The sequence below is a fragment of the Galleria mellonella genome, unplaced genomic scaffold (assembly GCF_026898425.1).
Source record: "Galleria mellonella isolate WM207_F2 unplaced genomic scaffold, CSIRO_AGI_GalMel_v1 utg173, whole genome shotgun sequence".
NCBI classification, from domain to species: domain Eukaryota; kingdom Metazoa; phylum Arthropoda; class Insecta; order Lepidoptera; family Pyralidae; genus Galleria; species Galleria mellonella.
The window spans coordinates 6867240-6883939 of record NW_026442016.1 but is presented as its reverse complement, the minus strand read 5'-3'; the positions used below and the strand labels follow the sequence as shown (position 1 = coordinate 6883939).

The following is a 16700-nucleotide window of genomic DNA, read 5'->3' as shown; positions in this document are numbered from 1 at the left end:
TATGATTTCATAAATTCAAACACATTGAGCAACTACTAGATTTATACTATAAAATTCAAACAACAATCATATTTCAGTCTTCATAAATTATCAGGTTTAAAGTAACTTCTACAGCTTTCTGTGAACACTTTATTTGTTTTTTCCTTTATGACTTCTTCAACACTAAGTTCTGTCTGTAATAAACGCAGCTGAAATTGTAAACATAGCATAAGTAAAAACAAAAAGAGAAAAAGAATAACAACATGTTATAGATGATAAAAATGATCAAATGAAATTATAAAACAGTATTTATAGTACCTACCCAATCCTATAGAGGGGATCATGATTAGTAAATAAACATTTTATTAAAAAAAATGAACTTAAAATCAAAATTAATTAAAATCTCAATATATCCATAGCACAATTCTTTACAATTTAATAATAACAAAACTTGAAAATGGAGATTAATATTTTCTTTGAATTCCAGAAAATCCATGCAATAAAAAAAGAAAATATTCCTTTATTTGTTTAATATTATAAATATGGAAATAAGTTTCATAATCATTATGTCAACCATTAACCATCCAATGCTGAACATCATAAACCTTCCCCATAAGGGAAGTTTTGACAGTAGTTGCCATGCATGAAAATAAGTTTGCTATTGTATAATTACCTTTCTTTGCTCAGCCTTTAAATTTTTAATCACTTCATAATCATCGGGTTTTTCCTCTTTATTAGTCTTTAGTTTTTTTACAGATTCAGCAGTAACCAAAATACAGTTCTTAATTACTTTCTCTCTTTCAGAGTGCCCTTTCTGTATCTGAGAATATAAGTCTTGGCAAGCTGCTGTAGCATTTACTTTATTATGAAATGATTCTGTAGGTATAGATGTATTCAATGCATAAACTATTTTGTCATCAAGAGTACGCATTTTTTTCAGGATATCCTAAAACATAAGTTTGAGTAGTTATTGAATAAATAAAAAATATTAACATTCTATTACTACCCAGAGATATTACGTTATCAGCCACTGACCACATCTACACATCAGTTTCCTTACATGGTAGGCAAAAATAAACCCACTTAAGACTAGACAATGTAATGTAATGTAAATTGGACTTTATTTTCCACACTTAGCCTCTCATTTGGGCCATTGTATGTAGACTAGACAGCAATATTTATTTATTAATTTTAAACTTGCTCGAGAAAAAATTTAATGAGTAATAACCAATTTTTTTCTCGAAGAGTAATACCCACCTATTATATAAAATTATTATAACTTATTCTAAAAAACGAGTTAAATAAAGATAATTCACCACAAACCTGAAATTCTAAAAAATCTGGACAAATCATGAAGATTTTTGTAATTTATAATATTATATGAATCGTAGTAAGTAATGCAATTTGATATTATGCATGCAATAATAAACTTTGTGACAGAACTAAATATTCCCTTTTAACTGGGTAATAGATACTTTAACTGGGTAAAAAATAATCATCTATTCCATTTCAATTATCTTTATAGCCTAAGTTAATGAGTGATTAAAGTGAAATTCATGAGGTAATGAAAAAGTTTAAGTAAAAATAACCTAAACGCCGATTGAAAACACAGAGAAATTATCTATTGTACATACCTAGCATAGTTAGGATCACAGAGTATACCCACAGATTAGAGACACCGTCTCTATCTAAGAACAAGGAATTACGTAGAAGGAATAATAAAATTAAAAACTAAATCATATGGTTACCTCAAAAATATAATTAATAAAAAGAGGATGAAAGATAGACCATCATAGCTATTTTTGTCAATTTTACTCAAATTTACTCCCTCTCTTATTTAAAATATTGAGATATTCCAGCGATCGGGTCGACTCGACTATATTTGTGTCGACTCGTACATCTTAAGAATAAGGAATTACTTGTTCTTAACGTGTACATCAACGACTACTGATAAATGATATTGGTAGTCGAATGATATTAGTAGTTGGTTGACAGTAGTCGGCTGACGTAAGTTGGATGAATAAAATTTGTAGTCAATCAATTTGAAAATCATTCGAATAATCCGAATCATTTACTGAGTCGATAAATTAATTATTATCTTGTTCGTGTTAATATTTACACTCCCTGCAATTCGAACAAAATTTGTTAATGTCAATCTATCTGTAATGTAGTATCGCCGATATATGTAGACTTGTGAATTACATTTTATGAAACAAACTACAATTTTACTTAAACATATTGTAATATTAGCAAAAACAAATACATAAATTTACTTTTTGATTCGTAGGGATTTGATGAATCAAAATTTATCGTATTTATTATTAATTGATCGTTCACTATAAGCTGGTCTAATTAACACATAGCTTTTTACCTGTCTTCTGTCTGTAATATAATTATTCCGTATCTGTAGTGTCATCGTGAAAGTCCATCAGAATCAAAATAGGGACAATAGGGATTATATCCATATACTTCTACAATTTAGTTCTATCACAGTACAGGCAGTAGAACAAAACAGACTTTTTTTCCGTTTAATTTTATTATGTATGATTATATAGAGTATACGTATGATTTTAATACAACTAAATGTACAAAAAGTAGTAACCGACCGAAACAGGTTTTACAGCCGAAACTGAACTTCGGCCTTAATCACAGTTTCGGCCGGAACCGAAACTTACTGAAACATACTTAACATTTTTCTTCTATACTGAAATCTAGTGTATTTTTACACAATTATTTACACAAACATACAGATAGTTAAAAGATAATAATAAACAATGATTAAAGTATATAACACATATGTCATATATATTTATATGTAAAAACATGTCAAAATTATGACTTACTCTTGGAAGTAAAATTAAAAAATAACGACTCACACACAATGATTCGGCGCGGCCAAAAATTTTGACCGAAACCAAAACTGTTCGCGACATTATTTGTATATATGTAATCGTAATTTGTAGTTGTTAAGTCCCTAGTTTAATCGTTTGTATACTGTTATTTTATATAGATTTACATAGATTTAAGATACCTATAGTGTAAGTCAAATAAAGCATTCTTTACGTGTTGTCATTATTACCTACGAATAGAAATAGAAATTGTAACAATAAATAGAACTAAGAAATTGTAAATTGTAATAAATAAATAGACGCTATAGGGTACCGATCTGAAGAGACACGCGTCTCGTTCACTCTCACCCCGTCCCGCTCGCACAGATTCGCTAACGCAAGTTGGAAATGTTATCGTGCGAGCGGGCGGGTATAAAGATAGGCCGCCTCCCGTCGAGCGGCATTCGCTTCCGGGCAGCGACGCACTACACTCGAGAAGAAATAGGACAAGAAGAAAAATACTCTCTTCAGACGGTACCGGAGGCTTCAGAATAGTAATCGCTGTGTTTCACTCCAGCCTGAACCAACGCCCCTACAGTCCACGCTCACCGAACGGCAGTCCACACCGTTCATCGTGGTCCTTCGAGAAGCCGGATTGCTGGAGGAACACCGTTGGTACATCGAGAAGCCGGATCGCTGGAGGAAGACCATTCTGAAGCCGGATCGCTGAAATGCCGACTACGAGAAACATGAAGTCGTCGCAGCAGAAAATCGCCGTCACCGAAGCCACAACGTCCGCCGCCACGTCGACTACGGCCGCCGGAACGCTGTCCGTCGCTGCCACGCCGTCCGTTGCTGCCACCACGTCGTCTGCGGCTGTCAGAACGTCATCTGTCGCTGCCACGTCGTCTACCGCCGCCACCACATCGACTACGAACACGTCCGGCGATACGACGACCACAGGAGCCACGGAGACTACCGAAGCCACAGGAACGACAGAGGAGACAGCAAGGAAGAAGGAACCGAAGCACGGCACGGCACGCACGGTTCGCACCACGGCCTCACAGAAGAAGAAGGCTCTGGCCAAGGCACGGGAGGAGCTACTTCGAAAGGAGGTGGAATTGGCTGCTGCACGTGTCGCCGCCCTGGAAGCCGAATCGGAAGACGACGAGGAAATAGAAGACGACGACGCTACCGTCAGAAGAGAACGAACGTCGGATTGGGTTCATCGAAGCACGCTAGCACTCACGATGGAGCCGCATGTACCAGAGATAGAAGAAGTCACCGGCAAGCGTCAATCGAGACCCGTTGAAGAGGATTCGAGAGCGCCGCCGCCACAGCCGAGCAGCGACGCACTTCACCGGGACCACGCACGCCACGTTGACCCACATGCCGCCATTCCTACGATAGCAGCAGCGATGCAGTCGATGAAAAAAGAAGAACCGGTGCTGAAGGTGGGCATCGATTGCAATGAGTTTGCGATCGCCATGCAGATGGCCGCTCGCAACATACTGCCCTCCACAGCGTCAAGAGTCACCGAATTGCCAGTCTTCAATGGATCGTCGAGCGAGTGGTTACCATGGAAGATGGCCTATGAAGAAAGCGCAAGTCAACACACAGAACAGGAGAACCTAGCAAGACTGCGCAGAAGTTTGAAGGGGGCCGCAAAGGACGCGGCACGCTCCCTATTCGTCGGGTCTACGACCGCAGAAGAAGTGATGAAGATGTTAGCCGCGAGGTTCGGCCGCCCTGGAGCACTCGTCACAGCCGAACTGAACAAACTCCGCGCGCTACCACGACTCTCGGACAACGCAAGCGACGTCTGCCTCTTCGCAAGCAAGGTGCAGAACGTCGTCGCCACGATACGAGCGCTGAACAAGAGTCACTACCTCTACAATGAAGAAATAGTGAGAAACGTCACAGAGAAGATGCCGTCGGTACTACGCTTCAAGTACTACGATTTCGCCAACGACCAACCGGAGGGACAACCGGACCTCATAACACTCTCTCAGTTCCTGCAAAGGACCGCCGCACGATGTGGAAACTTCGCCCCCGCCGAGGAGATACCGTCCGAAGACCGGCGGGAGTCCGCTCCCAGGAAGACGGCGAAGACATACGCGACGCAAGAGAAACCCGCTACACCACCGTGCCCGATGTGTCGACGAGAGGGACACGCTCCATCGGACTGCAAGACGATGAAGGAAGCGGACACATCGGCGAGATGGGAGCTAGCGAAGACTCATAGGCTGTGTTTCCGCTGCCTCAAAGTGAGAAGATTTCGCCACGCCTGCAAAAGCAAGAGATGTGGAGTAGATGAGTGCACGCAGACTCATCACCCTCTGCTGCACACCACGCGACAACAGCCGGAGAACGAAGTGACAACACACGTCATCGAGGACAAGTCCGCCGCAGTCGCCGCATCGGCAAGGGAAAACGGCAAGATCGCGTTCCTGAAGATCCTGCCGATACGAGTCACCGGTCCCACGGGAACGTGCGACACCTACGCGCTACTGGACGACGGGTCGACTTGCACCATCATCGAGACGGCGGTGGCGGAGCGAATCGGTGCTACGGATCCCCCCGCACCATTCTACATGGAAGGTGTGGCCGGGGCACGGATCAACGCAGCTCAATCGACGCGTGTCCACTTCAAGATCCGCGGGCGGAATTCACAAGAATACACAGTGGGGGCACGGACGATGGACAGACTGCAGTTATCACCGCAGTCGGTACCACGCAGCGTCATCAAGGGCTGTCCACATCTACAAGACATAGAGAGGGAGTTGGTCTACGAAGAGGGCAAACCGACGGTACTGTTGAGGCAAGACAACTGGCACCTACTGCTGACCCACGAAGTCAGAAGAGGATCCGACACGCAGCCGGTCGCATCACTCACCGACCTGGGATGGGTACTGCACGGTACGAGTCGCGGCAGGGCAAGACAGCAGGTGCACAGAATCAGCCACATAGTGACGACACACGAAGAGGAACAATCGATGGAAGAAATGATGAAGCAACATTTCGCGCTCGAATCGCTGGGGATCGCACCGAAGAGGTCCTACAATGAAGAGGAACGTCGCGCCCTACACATTTTAGAGGAGAAAACTCGTCCGCTACCGGCGGGAGGATACGAGACGGGGTTATTATGGAAGAAGGACGACCCTGTGCCGCCGGACAACTACGAATCGGCAATGCGACGTCTCCAACTGGTCGAAAGGAAACTCGACAAGAATGAAGAAATTAAGAAGAGGTATGAACAACAAATGGACACGCTACTCAAGAACGGGTATGCCGAAGTCGCCCCGCCACGGAGTTCCCAACGGGTGTGGTACCTGCCACACTTCGCCGTCATCAACCCACAGAAACCGGGAAACTGCGGATCGTGCACGACGCAGCAGCCAAGACTAAGGGCATCAGTTTGAACGACATGCTGCTGCCGGGCCCCGACTTACTTCAATCGCTACCGGGGTCCTCATGCGGTTCCGGCAACGACGGGTGGCAGTCACGGCGGACATAAAGGACATGTTCATGCGGGTCACCATACGGGAAGAAGATAGGGACATGCAACGGTTCCTGTGGCGAGGAGATCGACGAGAGGGTCCACCTGTGGAATATAGGATGAAGAGTGTCATATTCGGCGCAACATCGTCACCGTGTACAGCGATCTACGTCAAGAACAAGAACGCAGAACAGTACAAGGAAGAGTTCCCGGAGGCAGCAACGGCGGTGGTCATGAACCACTACGTCGACGACTACCTCGCCAGCTTCGACACGGAAGAGCAAGCCGTACGCGTCTCAAGACAGGTCGCACAGATCCACGGTCGAGCCAACTACTATCTCCAACGGTGGGCGTCGAACTCGCATCAAGTGCGCGCCGCGTTCTCCGACACCGGCGGGGACAGCGTGGTACAACTCGACGCGGAGAAGATACTGGGGATGGTATGGCGACCTTCTGAAGACACCTTAGGCTTCAACTTCAACGGACACAAGCTTCCGCCACAGATAGCTAGCGGGGAACAGACGCCGGCGAAGAGGGAAGCGCTACGAGCAATCATGTCGCTGTTCGATCCACTGGGCCTCGCCACTCCCATCACCATACAGGCGAAGAAGATACTGCAGGAGACGTGGCGTACCGGTATCGACTGGGACACCGAGCTGCAACCACGGGAAGCTGACGCCTGGCGGAGCTGGATGGACCACGTGCGACGGCTGTCCGCGCTGGAGGTGCCGCGGTGCTACCCGGAGGTAGCCACGGCCGATACAGCGGAGCTGCATACATTCGTCGACGCCAGCTCGGACGCGTACGCCTGTGCCGTGTACTGGCGGGCCGTAAGCGCGACCGGCGAGGTCCACGTGTCGCTGATCGCGGCAAAGGGACGAGTGGCCCCACTCAACAAGGTGACCACGATACCGCGACTGGAGCTGCAAGCGGCCGTCCTCGGGTGTCGCCTATCACGCACGGCAGTCGAAGAACACGACCTGAAGCCCGCTCGCCGAGTATACTGGTCGGACTCACGCACCGTGCTCGCATGGCTACGCACCGGTCCTCGCGCATACAAGCCGTTCGTCGCGCATAGAGTCGCCGAGATCGTCGAAGAAACGAAGACGAACGAGTGGAGGTGGATACCGACGCGGCACAACGTAGCAGACGACGCCACACGCGACCCACCGACGGACTTCGGCTCGCAGCATAGATGGTTCCGTGGGCCGGACTTCCTGTACCTCCCCGAAGAGCAGTGGCCGCGTGAAGATAGTACGAGCGACGATAGTCAAGCGGAAACGGGAGAAGAACGCGTACACAAGCTACAGAACGCGACGCAGTTGTCTATAGCATTACCCGATCCGTCACGTTTTTCTAATTGGTTGAAACTTGTTCGCAGTTCAGCACGAGTGTTGCAGTTCATCGACCTCCTGCGACCGACCAGTCAACGCTGTACCGCCATCCGAAAGAGAAACAAGAAGAAAGAGAGCGCCGACCCCACTTGGACCCGCACGAAAAAAGTCGATAGAGAGAAGACGAAAATGAAAACCAAGAACAGCAATAGTCCATCTGTGTGTTTCATCCCCATAGACACACACTACCTAGATCACGCGCGACGGCTATGGATTCGCGCGATGCAACAAGAGGCGTTCGGCAACGAAATCGCAGCATTGAAACATGGAAAACAGCTGCCGTCATCCAGTCGACTCATACAGCTGACGGTCGTCATAGACAACGACGACATTCTGCGACTTCGATCGAGAATAGCAGCCGCCGCCGATCTGTCAGCCGAGCAACGAGAGCCCCCCGTCGTCGACGGAAACCACACCTGGGTGCGCCTATACATCGCATGGGTGCATCGGAAACTTCACCACGGCGGCTTCGAGATCACCACGAACGAGGTGCGACAACACTTGTGGGTGTTGCGCCTACGACACGCCGTCCGCAGTGAACTGAAGAGGTGTCAGCTGTGCCGCCTACGAAGAGCAAGACCGGCGCAGCCATCAACGGGCAACCATCCACAGAGCAGGCTGGCGCATCATCAGCGACCGTTCACGTTCACCGGCCTAGACTACTTCGGGCCTATGACCGTGACAGTGGGCCGCACTCACCAGAAACGATACGGAGTGCTCTTCACCTGCCTAACGACGCGCGCAGTCCACCTAGAAATCGCCGGCAGCCTCAGCACGGACTCCGCCATAATGGCCCTGCGGCGCTTCATAAGCCGCAGAGGGTGTCCCACGGAATTATGGTCCGACCAAGGCACCAACCTCAAAGGTGCTGACGTCGAACTGAAGAAAGCAGCCGAGGAAGCCATCCAAGAAGAGTTATCAGTTCATTTCATCCGGTGGCGCTACATTCCCCCGAGCGCACCCTTCATGGGAGGTGCGTGGGAACGGTTGGTGCGTAGCGTGAAGACCGCACTAGCCGCTACGTTGAACGAGCGGGCCCCCAAGGAAGAGGTCCTCCACACTCTGCTGGTCGAGGTCGAGCACACCCTCAATAGTCGACCGCTAACCCACGTGTCAACATCGGCAGACGACGACAGCGCCCTAACCCCCAATCACTTCATATTGGGCGGTCCATCGCTCGTCCCACTGCCAGGCAGCTTCACCGAGAGCGACGCGGCGGGACACAAGGAGTGGCGTGCCAGCCAGAGGCTAGCTGACTGCTTCTGGAACCGGTGGGTGAAGGAGTACCTACCCGAGTTGCAACACCGGCGGGAGCCCCGAGCTACACACGGAGCCATCAAAATGGACGACCTGGTCCTAATAGCTGATGGGACCTTGCCTCGCAACACGTGGCCGCGAGGCGTGGTGGTGGCAACCTACCCTGGACCAGACGGCGAGATCCGAGCAGTCGACGTGCGGACGAACAAGGGCATTCTACGGCGACCCACTAAGAAGCTGATCATACTGCCCACATCGACATCGAGCGACGCGAACACGAGTTAACTCCAGCTACGAGAGCTGCGGCGGGAGATTATGTTCGCGACATTATTTGTATATATGTAATCGTAATTTGTAGTTGTTAAGTCCCTAGTTTAATCGTTTGTATACTGTTATTTTATATAGATTTACATAGATTTAAGATACCTATAGTGTAAGTCAAATAAAGCATTCTTTACGTGTTGTCATTATTACCTACGAATAGAAATAGAAATTGTAACAATAAATAGAACTAAGAAATTGTAAATTGTAATAAATAAATAGACGCTATAGGGTACCGATCTGAAGAGACACGCGTCTCGTTCACTCTCACCCCGTCCCGCTCGCACAGATTCGCTAACGCAAGTTGGAAATGTTATCGTGCGAGCGGGCGGGTATAAAGATAGGCCGCCTCCCGTCGAGCGGCATTCGCTTCCGGGCAGCGACGCACTACACTCGAGAAGAAATAGGACAAGAAGAAAAAATACTCTCTTCAGACGGTACCGGAGGCTTCAGAATAGTAATCGCTGTGTTTTACTCCAGCCTGAACCAACGCCCCTACAGTCCACGCTCACCGAACGGCAGTCCCCACCGTTCAAAAACTAAGGCCGAAAGTAAAATTTTTGGCCGAAACTAGTCGAAACCGAAAGTTCAACCGGACAAAAAGTTTATTTTTTGTTCCTTTAATTTTACATATATGAAAATAAATTTAGTCATATGATTTTAATAAGGGCCTTATGAAGACTAGAAAATAATAATCCAATTATTTTCTAGTCTTTATAATAATAACATGATTATTTTATTGCCAGTGTTTGTATAAGTTTTTACAAATTATAATTAAAAAAATGGTAGTAATTCATGGATCATATTTTATGCATATCTAATATTTTAAAAATTTAAAATTCATATATCCATGTTTAATATATGTATGAAATTCTTGCACGAGATTTCGGTATTTTTGGATAAACGTTATAATAACCGCTTTGTTTCAATTTTTTATCTCAAATTTCATTTTAGATTATACTTAGTCGTGCAAACAAACTCGAGTCACATTCGATTTCTAGTTATTCAATTTACTCGAGACGTTCTAGTAAATTTAGGGCCCAAGTCACATCACTAATATTTTTCTTTTTCTATTTGACAATTCAAAATGAAGTAAGTTTTTCATTTTTGTGTATATTTATCACTTAAAATCTTTATAATCTCTTTATATAGTTTAATAACAAACTTAAATAAAAAAGTGGCAAAATCGAATGGTAATACTTATGCATTATTTTCAGGATCGGTCTTTGCGCTTACAGTGGATACAAGATCTACCCTGGCCATGGAAAAACTATGGTTAAGGTGGATGGCAAGGTAAATGTGTATATTAATTATGCTAAAATTACTTTTATATCAAACCTAATACTAATGTGTTTGTGGAAATGTTTAACTTTTTTTTTATTGTCTTTAAACAATTGTATGCATTTAAAATCATACTCAGATATTACTTTTTATTATATTAATATTTTGTTACTTTTGCCTTCTATTAGTGGTTTTATAAGTTATACATTTTATTCTAATTATTGCTACCATAACTACAAGATGCGGCTACTACTCAATATATATGCTTAAGATTGTAAACTATTGATCCATTAACATCAATAATTAAAACTGTGAAACCCATGTGTAATCTATTTTATTCTAATTGTGTAATCTAATAGTGTGATTATTACAAACAAAAAATAAGAAAAAAAATTTTTTTTTGTTTGTAATTATATATATATATAATCAACATGGATTGCAATTTATTTCAAAACTAGAGTTTACCATTATGAAGAAAAATACAAATTCTTTTTTTTTTTAGTTTAGATATGTTGTAACCTATTTGATATTCATTGTAAACCATAAATGTATTAATTATTAAGAAAAAATCATATTCTCACACAAAACATACTAAAACAATTTAAAAAAATACTTGTAATGTAGTTTATTATGTGTATTAAATATTGATTATTGTAAGAAAAATATAATATGTATATATATACATACAAAATCAAAATTTTTCAGACTTTCACATTCCTGAATTCAAAATGTGAAGCAGCTCACCTTATGAGGAGAAATCCTCGTAAAGTAACATGGACTGTATTGTACAGGTATTATTATTTTAATTTGTTTTCTTTGGCCACACATTGTTTTATTTCAAATATTTCAAAACTAATAATCTTTACTGAATATTATAATATAATACTTGTATTTTAAAATAAGCCCCTCAAGTGGGGTTTATCTTTCATTACCAATACTTCATCATAATTACTTTTTTGTACATAACTACACTGAATAATTAAGGTTAGATTAGATTTCTGTTAGATTATGGTATCATTTAAAAATGCACATTATAAATACAAATATTTGTTTTTAGACGTAAATTCAAAAAAGGTCAAGAGGAAGAACAAGCCAAAAAGCGCACCAGAAGGACACAGAAGTTCCAGCGTGCTATTGTTGGTGCTTCTCTTAGTGACATCATGGCCAAGCGTAATATGAAGCCTGAAGTACGCAAAGCTCAAAGAGAACAAGCTATCAAGTAAGATTTCATTTTTTTATATATTTTGTATTATATTGAAGTTAAGTACCTACAATTTAAGAATTGGGCTTGAATTTTGTTAGAATATAGTGATAATCCATTTTTATAGTTAGCAATAGAAGATAATAGTCCCTATTTGAATGGAATTTATAGTGTATATTATTATTATTAAATATCTGATTTACTTATAAGAGTAACATAAAATGTATTTTATTATTAACAGAGCTGCTAAAGAACAGAAGAAGTCTTCAAAGGCGGCAAAGAAAGCTACAGCTCCTCCAACAAAAGTAAAGGCTCCGCCTAAGACTAAAGCTGCTAAAGTCAGTCAGAAGTCTGCTCCAAGAGTAGGAGGAAAACGATAAACAAACAACTACAATAAATAATTATTAAAAAAAAAAGTGTTTTATTTTGAAGACTTACAATATATCTATTTCTTTTCTTACACAGACATGAATGAACATTAAACCTATTATTGGCTCATAGATCAACTATAAAACTGATAGATATTCATATCCTATATGTGTAATAAGGGTTTAGGAATTGCTGCTGAACTAGTTTTTTGAAAAGTCCAAACATATGTGGAAAAATATTATTATACTTATACATACGGTCATTAGTCCTCGTTATTAACACTCCCTTAGGGTTGACATAGATTCAGTTTTCATAGAAATAAAATCTTATGCTGAATCTCAGCAATGGGACCTTGAAATATTATTGATGAAAATAAGTTGATTAAACGTTCAAAAAATATTTTGAGATATTCTCAATCACTATTTTAGATTGGTATACTCAATACACACTTATTTACCCTATATATGATTATGAATTACATAGATTACAAGAAACTGCCCTATATCACACACTGATAGAATGGGATTGAAGGCAAAGGTTGTTAGTACCTTATGGGTCGACCTGGGTTTGTTAGTAATGCAGACTACCAGTCACATTGCTAGCATTATACCCTGTCGGGTCGACCTCCAAGTGGTCCCCCTGGAGACTCGTGGCAAATTCTAGTGGAATTCGTCACGATCGGCTGACTGCTTTCATCTTCACCTATAACCAGTGCCCTGCCGGCGTATACCGATAGCACAGGCAAGTTTACCACTCTATTGTCATCCATTAAAAAAATAGATCGACCTAAGAGAGAAGGGATTGTTAGTAATACAGATTACCAGAATACAACTCCGTCGAAGTTGAACTTATCTAGTCGGACAAATCGCCCCAAGTATACATCGTCATATTTGCCTTTACTGGCCACTGTTGAACATAAGCCTTTCCCTTGATGGATTTTGCCAGTAGTTGCCACACTTAGCAGATGGATTGGCAACCGCAGTTAGACTTTAGAAATGTTTTAACAGGAACGCTGTTGCCAATCCCTCACCTTTCCTTTGTTGCCTCTTACGACACCCACAAAATAGGGAGTAGTAGCCTATTTTATGCCGAGACGGCACGGTCAATCAATATATAAAGTATCTTAATTGCTAAGTTAGAATATAACCTACCCGTACTAAATTTCAATCAGTAGTTTATGTGTGAGAGTAATTAATTACCATCCATCCATATATCTATCATAATAAAAAAAAATCGCATTTATGATTATAATAGGATCTGTTGGTAATGGGGATACTAGTATTCATTGTTAGCAATAAATCGTATTAGATCGACCTCCTGGAAACTTGTTGTTAAATCTATCTTATGCCGGGACCACACGGCCTTATACTTACTCGTCGACAACTACGAGGGTACTGTTCTCAATCGTAATCAGTATAGGTAGTGTTTCCCAACTTTTTTTGTGCCCCACTTGAACATTTCTAAAATTTTTATACCCACATATATAATTTTTCCCAACAAAGTATACTTGACGACTCTAATCGCCCAGTTGATATTTTGGTAATGCCAAACGAAACGAAATTATACCTAATAAATGTTAAAAAAATTATAAATTTACTTTTTTTGTTAAATTTGGCACCGATATCTACTCGTAGCATTGCATTTAAATGGGCCGAAGCAAAAGGGTTAAAATCGCTACGAGCCCATTTTTTAATTGCCCCCCCCCCTTAACTATCAAATTGCCTCCCTGTGGGGCGTGGGCCCCACGTTGGGAAACACCGGGTATAAGTGTGACATGGACATCAAACATGACTTTGATGTTCATATTAAGACTTACCTGTGGGAAGCGCAATTGAAGTCTTTGAGCATAGTTGCAAAGAGCATGTTTGGGGTGATAATCACCAGCAATACTCCACGTATAATGATATCAATAGTATTAATCTATAGTTTTTTTTTAATGGATGATGATGGAATGGCCACCCTGCCTGCGCTATTAGTATACACTGACGGGGCACCAGTGAAGGATAAAAAGGTAGATCAGTTAGCCCACTGTGATGAATACGCCAGGTTTTCAGCACGATGGTTTCCAGGGGGCACCACGAGGAGGTCGACCTGGCAGAGTATATTGCTAGTGATGGGGCTACTAATCCCCATTACTAACAATCCCTTCTCCCCTTAATCTATAGTATTAATGTGGTGACTTAAAAAGAATATGATAATCCTTACAAATATTATAACTGTGAAAGTGTTACATCATAACGCCAAATTAGCGTAACCTATCACTATGACATTTAGTATACAAATAAATGAGATAGAAAAGAATATAGGCTATTTATTTCGATCAGTAAACATGTGCCAATCACGCGGACGAAGTCGCGTGTAAAAACTGGTATTCATATAAATAGATTGTTAAAAGTATCATATTTTTATTTCTGTTTTGAGAATAATTTACATTTCTACTAGACTACAAAGGAAAAAAAAGATGTTCATGCATACATGTCATACCTGTTGTCCATTGAGATGAGCAGATTTTTTTTTGTTATTTATAAAAAATAGATTACAAATTGTGAACAGAAAGAAAGGAAAGAAGTTTAAATGAAACATATAAAAATAAAAATAGTAAAAGAAAACAAGAGTACTATGATTACATAATTTAATGTGGTTTTGTAATCGTAAATTATACAACTATCACACTACAGTGATTTAGTAATGGGCTTGGCAGTTTATTGAATAAATATTATTTAATAATAGTAACATTATTTCCCCTAAATGCTGATATTGACTGCTTATGCATTCTTGGCAAGTGTTTCAGCTTTTGCCACAACTTCTTCAATAGGTCCAACCATATAGAAAGCTACCTCAGGTAGATGATCATACTCGCCTCTCAGAATCTGAGAGAAGCCCTTAATGGTTTCTTCAAGAGGAACTAATTTTCCTGCATGTCCTGTGAAAACTTCAGCTACTTGGAAAGGTTGTGACAAGAACCTTTGTATCTTGCGTGCACGAGCAACAGTCAACTTGTCTTCCTCAGAAAGTTCATCCATACCCAAAATAGCAATAATATCCTGTAGTGATTTATAGTCCTGAAGGATTTTTTGTACACCACGGGCGACATTGTAGTGCTCAGCTCCAATGATATTAGGATCCATAATACGTGAAGTAGAGTCAAGAGGATCTACAGCTGGGTAGATACCCAGTTCAGCAATAGCTCTGGATAGTACAGTGGTGGCATCCAAGTGAGCAAAAGTTGTAGCAGGAGCAGGATCAGTTAAATCATCAGCTGGGACATAAATAGCTTGTACAGATGTAATAGATCCTTTTTTGGTAGTGGTAATGCGTTCCTGCATGGTACCCATGTCGGTAGCCAAAGTAGGCTGATAACCTACAGCAGAGGGAATACGTCCCAACAGGGCAGATACCTCTGAACCAGCTTGGGTGAAACGGAAAATGTTATCAATGAAAAGTAGTACATCTTGTCCCTCTTGATCTCTAAAATACTCAGCAACAGTTAATCCGGTCAAAGCTACACGAGCACGGGCACCTGGGGGCTCATTCATCTGTCCATATACCAATGCTACTTTAGATGTCTTGTCTTTAAGTGAAATCACACCAGATTCAATCATTTCATGGTACAAGTCATTGCCCTCACGAGTACGTTCACCTACTCCAGCAAATACAGAATAACCACCATGAGCCTTGGCAACATTGTTAATAAGTTCCATAATTAGTACAGTTTTACCTACACCTGCACCACCAAATAAACCAATCTTGCCTCCTTTGGCATAAGGAGCTAATAGATCGACTACCTTGATACCAGTTACCAGAATCTCTTGTTGTACAGACATGTCTACAAATTCTGGTGCTTCAGCATGAATGGCAGCTGTCTTATCGGTGGGAATTGGACCACGTTCATCGATAGGCTCCCCAATAACATTAATGATGCGACCAAGTGTTTCAGCGCCCACGGGTATACGAATTGGTGAACCAGAGTCATTGACAGGTTGTCCACGAACTAATCCCTCTGTACCATCCATAGCGATCGTGCGTACAGTGTTTTCACCCAAATGTTGTGCTACCTCCAGAACTAATCTGGGGGAGCGATTTTGCACTTCCAGAGCATTTAGGATAGGTGGAAGATTGTCTTCGAACTGTACATCTACTACGGCGCCGATAACAGCAACCACCTTACCTTGCCCCTTTGCTGAAGATTTGGCTGCATAATCTCGTTTGTTCACAAGTACTCCTGTTGCTAGAGGCGCTCGTTCTATGGTGTTGTTTACTACCGCCCTGGTGGCCAGTTGGCCAGCTTTACAGACGGTAGAAAACATTTTCGTTTTTAAAATCGATCGAGAAATGGAAAATGTAAAATGGTCGGAATAAAACTTAAGTTTACGTAAGAGGTCACCGTCTGTCACTGATCATTCGGATTTGTTCGGATATTCTATCGGTAAATTTCAGCAATTTTTTTTTTAATAGTTTTGGCAAAGGAATTGAGGTGGAAGAATTAGTAACAGTTCTTGTTTTGTCAAGCATATTTTTATAATTAAGAAAAAATGCTGTGATTTATTAGTAACATGAGCCACAGCTTTTAT

The 16700-nt window shown here is 42.0% G+C and overlaps 3 protein-coding genes across 6 annotated transcripts in view; 1 reads left to right on the top strand and 2 right to left on the bottom strand.

Moving 5' to 3' along the window:
- Positions 1-28: 28 nt before the first annotated feature.
- Positions 29-16700, bottom strand: part of LOC113515570 (protein MIX23) — a 21804-nt gene continuing 5132 nt past the window's right edge. Inside the window, exons 1-3 of one of the 4 annotated variants that reach the window (XM_031912161.2) lie at positions 1614-1934; positions 653-925; positions 29-188 (exon numbers count right to left, since the gene is read on the bottom strand). In XM_031912161.2, coding sequence (XP_031768021.1) covers positions 81-188; positions 653-910 — 366 coding nt within the window. In that variant the 5' untranslated portion in view covers positions 911-925; positions 1614-1934 and the 3' untranslated portion in view covers positions 29-80. The other 3 variants (XM_031912160.2, XM_026899829.3, XM_052893287.1) reach the window with 3 other exon arrangements.
- LOC113515431 (60S ribosomal protein L24) lies at positions 10288-12176 on the top strand. Its single transcript, XM_026899631.3, has 5 exons — positions 10288-10370; positions 10496-10571; positions 11265-11350; positions 11617-11778; positions 12002-12176. Exons 1-5 carry the CDS (start codon positions 10366-10368, stop codon positions 12138-12140), a joined length of 468 nt encoding a protein of 155 aa, XP_026755432.1. The 5' UTR covers positions 10288-10365; the 3' UTR covers positions 12141-12176.
- Positions 14748-16543, bottom strand: LOC113515701 (ATP synthase subunit beta, mitochondrial). The gene has a single exon (XM_026899972.3). It carries the CDS (start codon positions 16434-16436, stop codon positions 14895-14897), a length of 1542 nt encoding a protein of 513 aa, XP_026755773.1. The 5' UTR covers positions 16437-16543; the 3' UTR covers positions 14748-14894.

Excerpts from the sequence above, each read along its gene's own strand:
- LOC113515431 (XM_026899631.3), top strand. Across the intron at positions 10,572-11,264 it reads TGGTTAAGGTGGATGGCAAG|ACTTTCACATTCCTGAATTC; the intron begins GTAAATGTGTAT and ends AAAATTTTTCAG. Across the intron at positions 11,779-12,001 it reads CAAAGAGAACAAGCTATCAA|AGCTGCTAAAGAACAGAAGA; the intron begins GTAAGATTTCAT and ends TATTATTAACAG.
- LOC113515701 (XM_026899972.3), bottom strand. The coding sequence starts at position 16,436 with ATGTTTTCTACCGTCTGTAAAGCTGGCCAACTGGCCACCAGGGCGGTA.